Source organism: Mesoplodon densirostris, chromosome 3, assembly GCF_025265405.1.
Source record: "Mesoplodon densirostris isolate mMesDen1 chromosome 3, mMesDen1 primary haplotype, whole genome shotgun sequence".
Classification (NCBI taxonomy): Eukaryota; Metazoa; Chordata; class Mammalia; order Artiodactyla; family Ziphiidae; genus Mesoplodon; species Mesoplodon densirostris.
The window spans coordinates 128,236,391-128,253,336 of record NC_082663.1 but is presented as its reverse complement, the minus strand read 5'-3'; the positions used below and the strand labels follow the sequence as shown (position 1 = coordinate 128,253,336).

General features: G+C 42.6%; 1 protein-coding gene across 1 annotated transcript in view; it reads right to left on the bottom strand.

Annotated features, from left to right (window-relative positions):
* The window catches only part of ABLIM3 (actin binding LIM protein family member 3), a 150,817-nt gene that overhangs the window by 71,985 nt on the left and 61,886 nt on the right, over positions 1–16,946 (bottom strand). Inside the window, exons 4-5 of the mRNA XM_060093610.1 lie at positions 4,241–4,424; positions 2,263–2,375 (exon numbers count right to left, since the gene is read on the bottom strand). Of these exons, the coding sequence (XP_059949593.1) occupies positions 2,263–2,375; positions 4,241–4,424 (297 nt within the window). The remainder of the gene's footprint in view (positions 1–2,262; positions 2,376–4,240; positions 4,425–16,946) is intronic.

Genomic DNA, 16,946 nt, shown 5'->3' with positions numbered 1-16,946 from the left:
GTGAGGAAACATTTCTTCTGCCTGTGATAAGTAATACAATTCTTTTCTCTTGACAGTTCCTAAGTATTCTTCTTGATCTCTTTTGAGGAGATACTGCTCCTGCTTTTCCAGAATGTCTTTACATTCCAGGGATGAAACTTCACACTCCTGTAGCTCAAAAATACAGCAAGTTTTCCTGCTTTCATTTTCCTTCTCTATGATATGTTCTTCACCTTAGCACTCTCTTGAATCTTGTTTTAGTTCCCTCCATCCTTGGGGAACTAAGCCGACCTTCCAACTTACCCTCAAGTCAGGAGGCTGCCTTGCGTTTACAGCGTGGACCATGACCACCTTTGGGGAGAAAACATTTCTGTGAAACATATGCCCTGTAGATCCACACATTGATGTCTAGACTTCATGAGTGACAAGATGAGCCATGATCCTAGGCATCCCCCCGGATGTGAGCACTGCTCACATGCTCACTTGCTCTTCTGTACTCACTCTTCTTCACCTTCTTCACCTCCCGATCTGCAGAATTATGGTGGACACAGCCTCTTCTTGTGGACGTGCTCCCATGCAGGACTCCCGCACTTAGCTGAGGAAATCTCCCACCTGTCTGAGATTCCCCAAGGCACACAGTACAGGCAACACAGGCTGAGTGAAGTAATAGCAGATTCAGGAATCTTATTCTCAGTTCTCCTTTGGTATGTTTCCTAGACTAAACCTCCAAGCCAACAAAATCCCTCACTTTATATTTAGAGAGCATTTTACACACTATGACGTATGTTAGTTTGATTCCCGAATACTGATACATTTGCTTTCCACAAAGTTGGGTAAACTGAGCCACAGGGAGGCTACGTGATGGCTGTGCATTCACACAAAAGGATGGCAGCCTCCTGACTCCAGCCGGCTTCCCTCTATGAACTCACACGTGGTCCCACTGGTGTCTGGGCGCCTTGGCAGCATCAGCCATGGCGCTGTGGTCCTGCATCTCAGCCTTGCTGTCATTCTGGATGATGCTTTCAAGGAGTTATGAAGGATAACAGTGTGTGCACTCAGCCACCTCAAGATGGAAACCTGATCAGAGCGGCAAATTTTTCTTGAGCCCCACCGAAGATACTGACGGAAAGTGGAGCAGATCTGATTCAACTGAAAGAAAGGAAGGGCAAGGGAGGGAGCCTCCCCACTGGCTCCCATGCTAATGGAGCCCCCGGGAGCTCAGCCCTGCTGACTTGGGGTATTCCGTGCTCACCCTCCTCAGCCGGACCCAGCCTCAGCATGCTGACTCTGCTGGTGCCGTGGCCAACAGCCCCCATACCACACAGTGACGCCGCACAAGACGCTAATGGGCTTTCATTGATTCTGCCGACAAGGCCAGTGAGAGTGTCACGTAACATGAAAGAATGCCGGAGCTTAGCTTGGCTCACCGAGACCCAGGGGGCTGTGTCTGTGTGTGTGTGTGGGCACATGCAGTCAGTGGCCTGATAAGGGCATCTTGGAACAGTGATTTGGATATCTTACGGCTAGACACGTTTGAATGGAATGGACATTCCACAAATCAGAATGACTGTTCCGAGGCACTATTGATCCTCAGTTCCCCCCAACTCCCAATCTATGTTTTGGTGATAGAACGTGACCTTTACGATGGCCTGCCAAGTGTCCTCCTCATCCCTAGACAGTAGTTCTCAGTCTTAGGAGCAGCGAATGAATCACCCAAGAAGCTTATTAAGATTGTAGATTTCTAGGTCCCATTCCTAGAAGTCCAGAGTGGGCCCAGAAATCTGTATTTTTATAAGTCCTGCAGTGAAGCTGATGTCACGGTCCATGGAACACACCCTAAGGGACACTAGCACAGCCCTTGTGGCCTTCTCTCATACTCCCTCTCTTGTTAAGATATGTCTGCATATTCTTCTTTAGTGGATTTGTAAAAATTGACAGCCACTGGTGGAAAACACTTGATCAGCTCTGTTGGGATGCCCTTGGGAGCGTGGACCAGAGGGGAGATAAGGAGCCCTGCTCATCCCAGGAGAACCACCCAAGTGGCCAATACGTGGCACAGGCCATCCCTGTTTATAGTTGGGCAGCCTGTTTTCCCTGCGTTTGTGCTTTGGGAAGTTTGTGAGTCTGGGCTGTGTGCCAACTGGGTCATGCTTCAGGAGTCCTCCAGGGTGGGAACCTCCCCCACTTCCCTCCAGGCTGCAGAAGCAGTTAGCGAAGCTGGGACAGGAGAGCCCTGGGAGATGGCACCCGTGGACGGCGACGTGCCCCGTGGGGAGGACTCACGGCTTGGTCCACGGATCTTGATGGGCTTACTGCTCGTCATGGACTGGGAGCATGTCTGACACAAACATTCCTTCCCGCTGAAGGTCACCTTGTCTCCAATGGGGAAAGGCTTCCTGCAAGAGGGATGAAGGAGAAATTCAACACCACCTCTCTAGAGGGTTCTGTGTCTATAGGTGACTTGACAACACATGTGCTTGAAGACCTTTGGTAGCACACACAGCACACATAGAGCACCAGGTACATTCAAGTGCTGTTCAAGGGGTCAGGCTAAACCACTCAGTTAGGGCCAGGACCGGAACTGGAGACCCAGTTGGGCCGTTTACATGATTTTTAAACACTGGGCAAATCATGACACTTATTTGGGCTTACATTTCTCTTCTATAATGAAGAGGCTAAAAATGTCTCAGAGGTACTTCCTCTTCCTGGAAGGACTTCTTCCATCCCAACTTGACCTATCCCCTGTACGTCAGGAAGAACTCATTCACCTCCCCAACTTGCCAAAATTTCCTTCTTTCATCCACAGGAAGTTTAGACATCCTCAAAGAACCTCTTCCTCTGCTCGCCTGCATTTGCGCAGTTTGAGTTCCACAGCTCAGGGGCTCAAGCTCGTCATGTCCTGCCTCCCTAACTAAATATAAAGCGCATAGAACCCTCAGCACAGCTGATCCCATCACACAGCAGCTCTTGCTCGAGCGGTTTGGGATGCCTGTTAATATGGACTCTGAGTTTATGCCCCCGTAAGCCTGCAGTGGCTCCACTGCACTTACATTAGCAACAGGAACAATGGAGGGAGTGCCAGGGAGGGAGGCTGTGTTCTCATCACAGCCCAGGCACTGACTCATGGTAAAAGGACCCGGCATGACCTTGGGAAGGTGCCTATTCTCCATGGGGCTTCACAAAACCTCCACTTTAGACCATATGGACCCTACTGTGCAAACTTCCAATGGTTCTGGGATTCCAGGTCTTAAGGGTTGGATGGATGAATGAATGAATTCCACTGGGTGATAATATTTTCTGTGCACTGTGTCATTGGTCTCAATCAGAAACTCTAATCGGTTAGTTACTCTTAACTGGTAACAAAGAGGTGGTTATTTTACGAGGAGAATAATTAATCTATAAATGACTTTCCCAATTTAAAAATGCATACATATACTCCAATCCTGCTTTACTTATGACTTAATCAGAGCAGCCCATTAAATTTTAACGTATCTGTGGGCAGGGTTGAGGTTTTCTTTATTTTTTCATCTCCTTATTATGGTGCTTAGCATACACTGGGCCCTTAATGTACATTTGCTAAGTTAACAAGTGACAGGGATGCTGAGGGTGGGGAGGAGGGAAGGAGTGAGCTTTCTATCACCTATCAGAGGTCTTGAGAGGCTAGATAATGATCATTATGATAATGAAGAGAATAAAAGTGGACACAATTTGGTACCAGTCATTGAGAGAAGGTCTCTCTGCATGTACCATCTCATTTATCTTCATGGAAACCCAATGAAGTTGGACTGGCTTTGATGTCGATTCACCAATGAAGCTGAGGCTTACAGAGGTGGGGTCACCTGCCAGGGTCATGGAGGAAGGCTATAAACAGATATCCCAGTACCGCATGTGGCTGAGGGTGTGAGAGCGTGAGCCAGATTCATGGATTCCAAATTGAGTTTTGAGAGGCCAGGGCCCTCAGTGGTTCCTTCAGGGCCTTTTGATGGGAAGTGGGAGGCTGAGTGTTGGGGCTCAGATCCTTACGCTGCCTTCATCTCGGAACAAACTAGTGTTTTATACTAGATCACGTTTGACAAACAGGATTCAGCCGCTAAATGTTTGAAAATCACTGGCCTGTCAGGTCCTTCCACCCCTGAGATTAGAGGATGCAAGTGTCCAGCACAAAGCCGAGTAAGCCCCAGATCTGCCTGGGAAAGGCCATTTCTTCCCTTCTGCAGGATCCCAGGCAGAGGGTCCCCACCCCCGCTGGCCTCTTGCTCACCTGCACAAGCTGCACACGAAGCACTTGGGGTGGTAGGTGCGGCCCAGCGCAGAGATGACCTCGCCCGTGATAAAGTCCCGGCAGCTGTCACAGCGGGTGCCGTAGAGTTGCTGGTAGTCCTGGGTGCAGATGTACTCCTGGTTCTTGAAGAAGAAGCCTGACTGAGCCAGGCCACAGCCACACACTTGGGGAAACAAGGCGGGAAACAAAGGCAGGTGAGTCCAGGGAGGGTCTGCAAGCATGAGGTTCTCGCTGGGGACAAGGCTACTGTCTGACTCAGTCGTAAGTGGCCAAAGAATGGTGACGCATGGGACCTCATGGGCCTTTGGGGCCAGTGCTCCTTAAAGGATGGCCTGAAGACCACTTGCATCAGAATCACCTGGCGGTCTTCTTGAGATGCAGCTGCCTGGACCTGAATCAGACTCCCTCGGGTTGGAGCCCAGGCATCTGCATTTTAGCACCTCCCCAGCTGATCCTGATGCATGCTGAGACCACCCATGCTATACAATCCTCTCAAAAGATGGAGGAAAAGTTTAAAGCCATGTGGCTCACGCAATGCAACGCAGCTGGTGGTATCATGAGTTTGATGAAAGAATCATTCAGTTAAAAATGCCCTGGGCTGGGCTTCCCTGGTGGCACAGTGGTTGAGAGTCCGCCTGCCGATGCAGGGGATACGGGTTCGTGCCCCGGTCTGGGAAGATCCCACATGCCGCGGAGAGGCTGGGCCCGTGAGCCATGGCCGCTGGGCCTGTGCGTCCGGAGCCTGTGCTCCGCAATGGGAGAGGCCACAACAGTGAGAGGCCCGCGTACAGCAAAAAAAAAAAAAAAAAAAAAAAAAATGCCCTGGGCATTTCCTATGTGCATGAGTCTGTGCTAGGTGAAGACAAGTTAGGATGGCAATGGGATGTATGATTTGAAGATTATAATCCAGCTTCACCATAGCCATAAAAGGTAGATCTGTTCCCAGGCAGGAATGATAAAACACAATCCTTGAACTCCAAAGAGCTAACAATGGATGCAGAGGGAAGACCACATAGAACATACATCAGTGGGGACAGGCCATGGGCTGGTGCAGGGAGCAAGTGCTGTGAGTGGGAGGAATCAATGAAGGCTTTCTGGAGGAGGGAGCATCTAAGTTGAAGTGAAGGAATGGAATGAGCTAAAGCACAAAGGCAGGAAACTGCAGGCGATATTTGTGTGGAGATGGGGCTAGGGTAAGGGTGGTGTTTTTAGAGAGTGGAAGGCAATATTACAGGAAAATATTGCCAGGCCAGTTGGAGGAAGAGGGGACAAGTCCAGTTTAAGACGTTTAGACTTTGTGAGAAACTAGGAAGCCATGGATGGTTTTTCCCCTAGTTTTTAAAATCTTAAATTATTTTGAAAAATCTCAGACATATACAACAGTAGAGAGAAGATTATAATGATTCCCCATTACCCAGCTGCAGAAATGATCAATTGCACTGATGACTTCTGAACAGAGAGGCAACATGATTTCATAAGGTACTTTATAAAGTCTTTTGGGATATCCTTGTGGACAATATGAAGTAATATAGGGCAGATAATAGAAGAGCAGGTGGACAATATGAAGTAATATAGGGCAGATAATAGAAAAGCAGGTGGATATAATTATAGGTATCTGAACAACTGAATCATGTGGGACTCCCCTCCCCCAAAGGACTTAGAAACATGGGAAATGAGATTTCCCTCTGAGAGTTAAGTTATGAAATGAACACATAATGGGAAGAGCAGAAAGAGGCTAAGTTTCTTCCAAGAGATTGAACTGACTCTCAGAGCCACCAGAACTGCTGAGTTTATTGATCCAGCTAAAGCAAGGATGGGTCAGCCAGGAAGGGGCTGGTCAGCAATCAAAGGAAGGCCACTGGAGAGCTCATTCAAATCCCGAGACCAGCTCCCCTTGTTCTGAGTCTGACAGTTTGACTTTCTACATAGGTTGCCTCTGTGAGAGAAGCAGCTGATCAGGGCAACATGAACTAGTACAACAGAGAGTTACAGCTCTTGTTTATGTTACTAAACAGGCACTTGGGTTTTATACGTCGGTTTCCCAAAGACGTGGTTAGCATGACTCAGCTTTACCAAGCGTGATCCACGGTGGGGAAAACAACAAGATGGTTTCCAAGCCTGTACGTGTGAGGACCTGGCCTGGACTGGGTGACATCACCCCAGTAAATACTCTCTTATCTTTAATAGAGAACACTGTTTTGCAAAAGCAGCCAGGTTAAAAGCAGGAGGGACCTCTAGGTGAATGTCAGAAGTATTTTGCAAGTGTTTGTTCACTCCGTAGGCCAGAGGTAGGCTCCAAGGGCCAAGGTGAGGGAGGAGGGCAGCTCCAAATGTCACAGCACCAGGGGAAACGGTCTAGGACCATGAGAGACTCTGCTCTGGGAGTCAGACCACCTGGGCCATCTAACTCTCTGGGTGACTCTGAACTTGGTCCTCTGTTGTCTGGGGCCTCTGTTCACGTCTGAGTAAAGAGCAGAAACTGGACAAGAAATGACCTGAGATTTTCTTCTGACACTGACATCCTGTGAGTCTAGGAGCAGGTAGGGCTGACTATATGCCTAAACATTTAAAATTGCATGTGAGGTCGAGCTGGCAGCCACTGGAGACCACCCCTGCAGAGAGGCAGGGCTTATGAGTGGAAGTGGTGCTGGTGGTGGTGGTAGGTGGGGAAGGGTCCACCTTTCATCAGGCTTCATGAAAACTCATCACGTCAAACAATGCCTGGTCTGGAAGGCAGGCAAGGCCAGAGAACAGGCTGTTCTGGGATGTGCAGGTGGCAGATCAATTGACTTCATGGCTGTGGAATTAGTCAGGTCATGGCCTACAACCTCATTGGAAACAGGCCCTGTTTTTTCCCTTCTTTTCTCTCCTTTGTGTCCCCTGCCAATTCCACTTCCAGAGCCACCTCTCCCAGTGGAGAAAACCAGGAGGCCATATGAAAAACTTGGAACAATCAGTTCCTTCATTTCCCCCAAGGAGCTGAAGGAGGAAGGTAGAAAGGATGTAAAGGTTGATAAGAATCCCAGGGGTTCCTGAAAATACAGTGGGGAACATGGGGTGGGAGGAATGCTGGACCAGCACGACAGATGTATTTGAGGCTGAGCAGAGCTCTTCATTCAAATAACAGGAAAGGCCATGGAGAGGGTCTGTAGTATGGAAGTGATGTGGAATTAATACATCCAGGGCAGTCATTATTCTGTGAATCAGAAAAATATAGTCTATTAATTAAAAGAAAGATCATATAATCTGACAATGGGACAGAATATGGGAACTCAGAACTGCTTCCAGGAAACACAGAATGCTTACTGTAAACATAAGGCCTAGAACAGGACATGCACACAGCCCACACTGTGTTTCAGTGGAAAATGTACTGTTTTGAGGGTCACTGGACCTTCCTCCGTATTCCCATTCTAGCACTCAGGTGCTGTGTGACTTTGAAAAAGTGACCTCACCCCTCTGGAGCTCAGTTGCCTCATTTGTAAAATGAGGGGGCTATGTGGTAACTGAGGACACATCCAGATCTGAGAGTCTAGGATTCTGTCATAATAATTCTGTTGATTTTCAACTTTTCAAATGAGACAGTCTTATGGAATTTCAAAATCAAAGTGTTAGAAGGGCCCCTGAGGGTGATCTCATTCATTATTTTAAACATTTAAATTGTGAAATATATTATACATACAGAAGATGTAGTAAATATATATGTACAGTGTAAAGAAGAATAATAAAACATGCTCCCAGCTACTCACTACCGAGTTTATGAAACAGAACATCACCAGCAGCTCAGAAGCCTGTTTCCGTCTCCCTAAGAGCACCCTGCTTCCCACACCACGTCCCAAATTGTGTTTATCATTCTCTTGCTTTTCTTTACAGTTTTACTACCTTTGAGGTATCTACAAACAATATATTGTTTAGTTTTGCCTGTTTTTGAACTTTATATGGATGGAATCATACTGCATCTACTCTTCTGTGTAATTTACTGCTTCATTCTCTCAGTATTATGTTTTTGAGATTCATCCATGTCGATGCATGTAGTTGTGGGTCATTCATTTTCACTGCTGTGCTGTATTTCGTTGTCTGACTATATCACAATTGATCTATTCCACTGTTGAAGGACATCCAAGCTGCTTGTGGTTTTTCTTTTTTCCTTTATGGAAATGCTGCCTTGAACATTCTTGTATCTGTGAGGTGATGTCTCACTGTTTTCCAATAAGTTTTTCCCATTTACATTCCCACCAGCAGTTCTCACTAAGCTATATTATCACAGATACCAGGTAACACCTAACTTCTTATATTTAGTTAACATGGTACAGGTGAAAGGATGTTCTATTGTGATTTTAAATTTAATTTCCCTGATTATTAATGAAATTGAGAATGGTATTACCTGTTTATGGGCCATTTGTGTTTTCAAGGTTTATCCACATGGAGCATGTATCAGTATCCCTTTTCTACTGCTGAATAATATTCCACTGTATGGATATACCACATTGTACTTATCCATTCACTGGCTGATAGATATATGAATTGTTTCAAACTTTTGACTTTATGAATAATATTGCTATGAACATTTGTGTACAAGTTTTTGTGTGAACATACGTTACTTGAGCGTAAGTCTAGCAGTGGAATTTGGAATTGTTGGAGTTATATGGTAACTCTACATTTACCCCTAGAGGAACTGCAAGATTGTTTTCCAAAGCACCTACACATTTTACATTCCCACCAGCAAGGTATGAGGGTTCCAATTCCTCCACATTCTTGCCAACACTTGTATTATCTGCCTTTTTTGATTATAGCCAACTGAGTGGGTGTGAAGTTTATCTCATTGTGGTTTTATTTGCATTTCATTGATGGCTAATGATGTTGAGCATTTCTTCATGTGCTTATTGGACATTTATGTAACTTCTTCAGAGAAATGTCTATTCATATCCTTTGCCCATTTTTAAATTGGATTGTCTTTTTTATTATTAAGTTGTAAGTATTCTTTATATAGTCCAGATACAAGCCCTTTACCAGATATATGATTTGCAAATTTTATCTCCCATTCTGTGTGTTGCTTTTCACATTCTTCATGGTATGTTTTGAAGCAAAAAAGTTTTTAATTTTGATGATGTTCAAATTATCTATTTTCCTTAGTTGTTTGTGCTTTGGGTGTCATGTCCAAGAAGGCTTTGCCTAACTAAAGGTCACAAAGATTTACTCCTATATTTTCTCTTAAAGATTTTATAGTTTTAGCTCTTATGTTTAGGTTTTTGACTTATTTTGAGTTAATTTTTTTGTATGATGTGAAGAAGAATGCAACTTTTTTTTTTTACATATATATGTTCAGTTTTCCTAGCATCATTTGTTGAAGACTGTTATTTTCCTATTGAATTATTTTGGCTGCCTCGATGACATTCAACTGACCATAAATATAAGGGTTTATTTTTGCACTCTCATTTTGACTCTATTGATCTATATGTCTATCCTTGTACCACATTGTTTTGTTTATTGTAGCTTTGTATTAAGTTTTGAAAGTGGGAAGTTTGAGTCTTCCAACCTTGTTCTTCTTTTTCAAGATTGCTTTGGCGGGCTTCCCTGGTGGCGCAGTGGTTGAGAGTCCGCCTGCCGATGCAGGGGACACGGGTTCGTGCCCCGATCCCGGAAGATCCCACATGCCGCGGAGCGGCTGGGCCCGCGAGCCATGGCCGCGGAGCCTGTGTGTCCGGAGCCTGTGCTCCGCAACGGGAGAGGCCACAGCAGTGAGAGGCCCGCGTACAGCAAAAAAAAAAAAAAAAAAGATTGCTTTGGCTATTTTATGTTCCTTTCAATTCCATATGCATTTTAGAATCAGTTTGTCAATTTCTACAGGGAAGCAAGTGGGGATTTTATAGTGATTACATGTGTTATGAACTGAATAGTGCCCTCCCCCAAATGCATATGTTGAAGCCCCAAGCCCTAATGTGATGGTACTTAGATAGGTGGCCTTTAGGAGATAATCAGGTTTAGATGAGGTGATAAGGATGGGACCTTCATTATGGGATTAGTGACCTCATTACAAGAGACACCAGAAAACTTGCTCATTCTCATTCTCCCTCCCTTTCTCTCTCTGCTCCTCCCTCCCTCCCTCTGTCATATGTGAGGACACAGTGAGAGGGTAGATGTCTGAAAGCCAGGAAGGGAGCTCTCTATAACCTGACTATGAAAGCACCTTAATCTTGGACTTCCAGCCTCCAGAACTGTGAGAAAATACATTACTGTTGTTTAAGCCATCCAATCTATGTTATTTTGTTATGGCAGCCTGAGCTAAGATAGCACTAAGTTTGTAGATTGATCTAAAGAACACTGCCATCATAACAATGTTAAGGCTTCTGATCCATGAACATGGAATATTTTTCCATTTACTTAGATAGTCTTTAATATTTTTTAGTTTTCAAAGTATAAATTTTACACTTTTGTTAAATTCTTCTTCTTTTTTTCAGTGTAGCTCTCAAAGCTTTTCCAGATCTTTATTATTTAAGAGAACATATCACCCCTCCTATATACATGTTGACCAGAAGACACATAAAAGAATGTCTATAGCCACATTATATGTAATGCTGGACACAACTCAAATGCTCATCAACAGTAAGAAGAATAAATTCATGGTGGTATAATCACACAGTGGAACGTATAGTAATGAGGATGAACAAACCATAAATACATGAAACAACAAGACTGACTCTCACAAACAAAATATTAGCACAGGAAGCCAGATGTAAAAAAGTACCCACACTGATTCTACTTATATTATGTTTACAACAGGCAAAACTTATTTATGATGTTAGAAGCAAGACAGTGGATACTTCTGATGGGGGGCAGTGACTGGTGGGACATGCAAAGTAAGTTTCTGGGGTGCTGGTGACGTGCTGTTTCTTTTTTTGTTGTTGTTGTTGTCTTTTGTTTGTTTCTTTTGGTTTTTTGTTTAAAATTTTTTTAATTTAATTTTATTTATTTTTTTATACAGCAGGTTCTTATTAGTCATCAATTTTATACACATCAGTGTATACATGTCAATCCCAATCACCCAATTCATCTCACCACCACCCCCACCCTCCTGCCGCTTTCCCCCATTGGTGTCCATACATTTCTTCTCTAATCTGTGTCTCAATTTCTGCCCTGCAAACTGGTTCATCAGTACCATTTTTCTAGGTTCCACATATATGTGTTAATATACGATATTTTTCTCTTTCTGACTTATTTCACTCTGTATGACAGTCTCTAGATCCATCCACGTCTCAACAAATGTCCCAATTTCGTTCCTTTTTGTGGCTGAGTAATATTCCATTATATATATGTACCACATCTTCTTTATCCATTCGTCTGTTGATGGGCATTTAGGTTGCTTCCATGAGCTGGCTATCGTAAATAGTGCTGCAATGAACATTGTGGTGTATGTGTCTTTTGAATTATGGTTTTCTCTGGGTATATGCCCAGTAGTGGGATTGCTGGATCATATGGTAGTTCTATTTTTAGTTTTTAAAAGAACCTCCATACTGTTCTCCATAGTGGCTGTATCAATTTACATTCCCACCAACAATGCAGGAGGGTTCCCTTTTCTCCACACCCTCTCCAGCATTTGTTTGTAGATTTTCTGATGACGCCCATTCTAACTGGTGTGAGGTGGTACCTCACTGTAGTTTTGATTTACATTTCTCTAATAATCTGTGATGTCGAGCAGCTTTTCATGTGCTTCTTGGCCATCTGTATGTCTTCTTTGGAGAAATGTCTATTTAGGTCTTCTGCCCATTTTTTCATTGGGATGTTTGTTTTTTCAATATTGAGCTGCATGAGCTGTTTATATATTTTGGAGATTAATCCTTTGTCCGTTGATTTATTTGCAAATATTTTCTCCCATTCTGAGGGTTGTCTTTTTGTCTTGTTTACGGTTTCCTTTCCTTTGTTTATGGTTTGTCCTTATGTCTTGTTTATGGTTTCCTTTCCAATAAATACTTTTGCTGTGCATAAGCTTTTAAGTTTCATTAGGTCCAACTTGTTTATTTTTGTTTTTATTTCCATTACTCTGGGAGGTGGATCAAAACAGATCTTGCTGTGATTTATGTCAAAGAGTGCTCTTCCTATGTTTTCCTCTAAGAGTTCTATAGTATCCATTCTTAAATTTAGGTCTCTAATCCATTTTGAGTTTATTTTTGTGTATGGTGTTAGGGAGTGTTCTAATTTCATTCTTTTACATGTAGCTGTCCAGTTTTCCCAGCACCACTTATTGAAGAGACTGTCTTTTCTCCATTGTATATCCTTGTCTCCTTTGTCATAGATTAGTTGACCATAGATGTGTGGGTTTATCTCTGGGCTTTCTATCTTGTTCCATTGATCTATGTTTCTGTTTTTGTGTCAGTACCATATTGTCTTGATTACTGTAGCTTTGTAGTATAGTCTGAAGTCAGGGAGTCTGATTCTTCCAGCTCCATTTTTTTCCCTCAAGACTGCTTTGGCTATTTGGGGTCTTTTGTGTCTCCGTACAAATTTAAAGATTTTGTGTTCTAGTTCCTTAAAAAATGCCGTTGGTAATTTCATAGGGATTGCATTGAATCTGTAGATTGCTTTGGGTAGTAGAGTCATTTTCACAATATTGATTCTTCCAATCCAAGAACATGGTATATCTCTCCATCTGTTGGTATCATCTTCAATTTCTTTCATCAGTGTCTTATAGTTTTCTGCATACAGGTCTTTTGTCTCCCTAGGTAGGTTTATTCCTAGGTATTTTATTCTTTTTGTTGCAATGGTAAAGGGGAGTGTTTCCTAAATTTCTCTTTCAGATTTTTCATCATTAGTGTATAGGAATGCAAGAGATTTCTGTGCATTAATTTTGTATCCTGCAACTTTACCAAATTCATTGATTAGCTCTAGTAGTTTTCTGGTAGCACCTTTAGGATTCTCTATGTATAGTATCACGTCATCTGCAAACAGTCACAGTTTTACTTCTTCTTTTCCGATTTGGATTCCTTTTATTTCTTTTTCTTCTCTGATTGCTGTGGCTAGGGCTTCCAAAACTATGTTGAATAAGAGTGGTGAGAGTGGACATCCTCGTCTTGTTCCTGATCTTAGAGGAAATGCTTTCAGTTTTTCACCATTGAGAATGATGTTTTCTGTGGGTCTGTCGTATATTGCCTTTATTATATTGAGGTAGGTTCCCTCTATGCCCACTTTCTGGAGAGAGTTTTTATCATAAATGGGTGTTGAATTTTGTCAAAAGCTTTTTCTGCATCTATTGAGATGATCATATTGTGTTTATTCTTCAATTTGTTAATATGGTGTATCACACTGATTTGCGTAATATTGAAGAATCCTTGCATCCTTGGGATAAATCCCACTTGATCATGGTGTATGATCCTTTTAATGTGTTGTTGGATTCTGTTTGCTAGTATTTTGTTGAGGATATTTGCATCTATATTCATCAGTAATAGTGGTCTATAATTTTCTTTTTTTGTAGTATCTTTGTCTGGTTTTGGTATCAGGGTGATGGTGGCCTCATAGAATGAGTTTGGGAGTGTTCCTTCCTCTGCAATTTTTTGGAAGAGTTTGAGGAGGATGGGTGTTAGCTCTTCTCTAAATGTTTGATAGAATTCACCTGTGAAGCCATCTGGTCCTGGAATTTTATTTGTTGGAAGATTTTTAATCACAGTTTCAATTTCATTACTTGTGATTGGTCTCTTCATATTTTCTATTTCTTCCTGGTTCAGTCTTGGAAGGTTATACCTTTCTAAGAATTTGTCCATTCCTTCCAGGTTGTCCATTTTATTGGCACAGAGTTGCTTGTAGTAGTCTCTTAGGATGCTTTGTATTTCTGCAGTGTCTGTTGTAACTTCTCCTTTTTCATTTCTAATTTTATTGATTTGAGTCTTCTCCCTCTTTTTCTTGATGAGTCTGGCTAAGGGTTTATCAATTTTATCTTCTCAAAGAACCAGCTTTTAGTTTTTTTGATCTTTGCTATTGATTTCTTTGTTTCTATTTCATTTATTTCTGCTCGGATCTTTATGACTTCTTTCATTCTGCTAACTTTGGGTTTTGTTTGTTCTTCTTTCTCTAGTTCCTTCAGGTGTAAGGTTAGATTGTTTATTTGAGACTTTTCTTGTTTCTTGAGGTAGGCTTGTATAGCTATCAACTTCCCTCTTAGAACTACTTTTGCTGCATTCCATAGGTGTTGGATCATCGTGTTCTCATTGTCATTTGTCTCTAGGTATTTTTTGATTTCCTCTTTGATTTCTTCAGTGATCCATTGAGTATTTACTAAGGTATTGTTTAGCCTCCATGTGTTTGTGTTTTTTACGTTTTTTTCCCTGTAATTCATTTCTAGTCTCATAGCATTGTAGTCAGAAAAGATGCTTGATATGATTTAAATTTTCTTAAATTTACTGAGGCTTGATTTGTGACCCAGGATGTGATCTATCCTGGAGAATGTTCTGTGCGCACTTGAGAAGAAAGTGTAATCTGCTGTTTTTGGATGGAATGTCCTATAAATATCAATTAAATCTATCTGGTCTATTGTGTCATTTAAAGCTTCTGTTTCCTTATTAATTTTCATTTTGGATAATCTGTCCATTGATGTGAGGTGTTAAAGTCCCCCACTATTATTGTGTTACTGTCGATTTCCTCTTTTATAGCTGTTAGCAGTTGCCTTATGTATTGAGGTGCTCCTATGTTGGGTGTATATATATTTATAATTGTTATATCTTCTTCTTGGATTGATCCCTTGATCATTATATAGTGTCCTTCCTTGTCTCTTGTAACATTCTTTATTTGAAAGTCTATTTTATCTGATATGAGTATAGCTACTCCAGCTTTCTTTTGACTTCCATTTGCATGGAATATCTTTTTCCATCCTATCACTTTCAGTCTGTATGTGTCCCTAGGTCTGAAGTGGGTGTCTTGTAGACAGCATATAGATGGGTCTTGTTTTTGTATCCATTCAGCAAGCCTGTGTCTTTTAGTTGGAGCATTTAATCCATTCACGTTTAAGGTAATTATCAATCTGTATGTTCCTATGACTATTTTCTTAATTGTTTTGGGTTTGTTTTTGTAGGTCCTTTTCTTCTCTTGTGTTTCCCACTTAGAGAAGTTCCTTTAGCATTTGTTGTAGAGCTGGTTTGGTGGTGCTGAATTCTCTTAGCTTTTGTTTGACTGAAAAGCTTTCGATTTCTCTATCGAATCTGAATGAGATCCTTGCCGAGTAGAGTAATCTTGGTTGTAGGTTCTTCCCTTTCAGCACTTTAAGTATATCATGCCACTCTCTCCTGGCTTGTAGAGTTTCTGCTGAGAAATAAGCTGTTAACCTTTTGGGAGTTCCCTTGTATGTTATTTGTCATTTTTCCCTTGCTACTTTCAATATTTCTTCTTTGTCTTTAATTTTTGCCAATTTGATTACTATGTATCTCGGCACGTTTCTCCTTGGGTTTATTCTGTACGGGACTCTCTGTGCTTTCTGGACTTGGGTGGCTATTTCCTTTCCCATGCTAGGGAAGTTTTCAACCATAATCTCTTCAAATATTTTCTTGGGTCCTTTCTCTCTCTCTTCTCCTTCTGGGACCCCTATAATGCAAATGTTATTGCATTTAATGTTGTCCCAGAGATCTCTTAGGCTGTCTACATTTCTTTTTATTCTTTTTTTCTTTATTCTGTTCCACAGCAGTGTATTCCACCATTCTGTCTTCCAGGTCACTTATCTGTTCTTCTGCCTCAGTTATTCTGCTATTGATTCCTTCTAGTGTAGTTTTCATTTCAGTTATTGTATTGTTTATCTCTGTTTGTTTGTTCTTTAATTCTTCTAGGTCTTTGTTAAACATTTTTTGCATCTTCTCGATCTTTGCCTCCATTCTTTTTCCGAGGTCCTGGATCATCTTCACTATCATTATTCTGAATTCTTTTTCTGGAAGGTTGCCTATCTCCACTTCATTTAGTGGTTTTTCTGGGGTTTTAACTTGTTCTTTCATCTGGTACATAGCACTCTGCCTTTTCATCTTGTCTATCTTTCTGTGAATGTGGTTTTTGTTCCACAGGCTGCAGGATTGTAGTTCGTCTTGCTTCTGCTGTCTGCCCTCTGGTGGATGTGACTATCTAAGAGGTTTGTGCAAGTTTCCTGATGGGAGGGACTGGTGGTGGGTAGAGCTGACTGTTGCCTTGGTTGGCAGAGCTCAGTAAAACTTTAATCTGCTTGACTGCTCATGGGTGGGTCTGGGTTCCCTCCCTGTTGGTTGTTTGGCCCGAGGGAACCCAACACTGGAGCCTACCTGGGCTCTTTGGTGGGGCTAATGGCAGACTCTGGGAGGGCTCACATCAATGAGTACTTCCCAGAACTTCTGCTGCCAGTGTCCTTGTCCCCATGGTGAGCCACAGCCACCCCCTGCCTCTGCAGGAGATCCTCCAACACTAGCAGATAGGTCTGGTTCAGTCTCCTATGGGGTCACTGCTCCTTCCCCTGGGTCCTGATGCACACACTACTTTGTGTGTGCCCTCCAAAAGTGGAGTCTCTGTTTCCCTCAGTCCTGTCAAAGTCCTGCAATCAAATCCCAGTAGACTTCAAAGTCTGATTCTCTAGGAATTCCTCCTCCCACTGCTGGACCCCCAGGTTGGGAAGGCTGATGTGGGACTCAGAACCTTCACTCCAGTGGGTGGACTTCTGTGGTATAAGTGCTCTCCAGTCTGTGAGTCACCCACC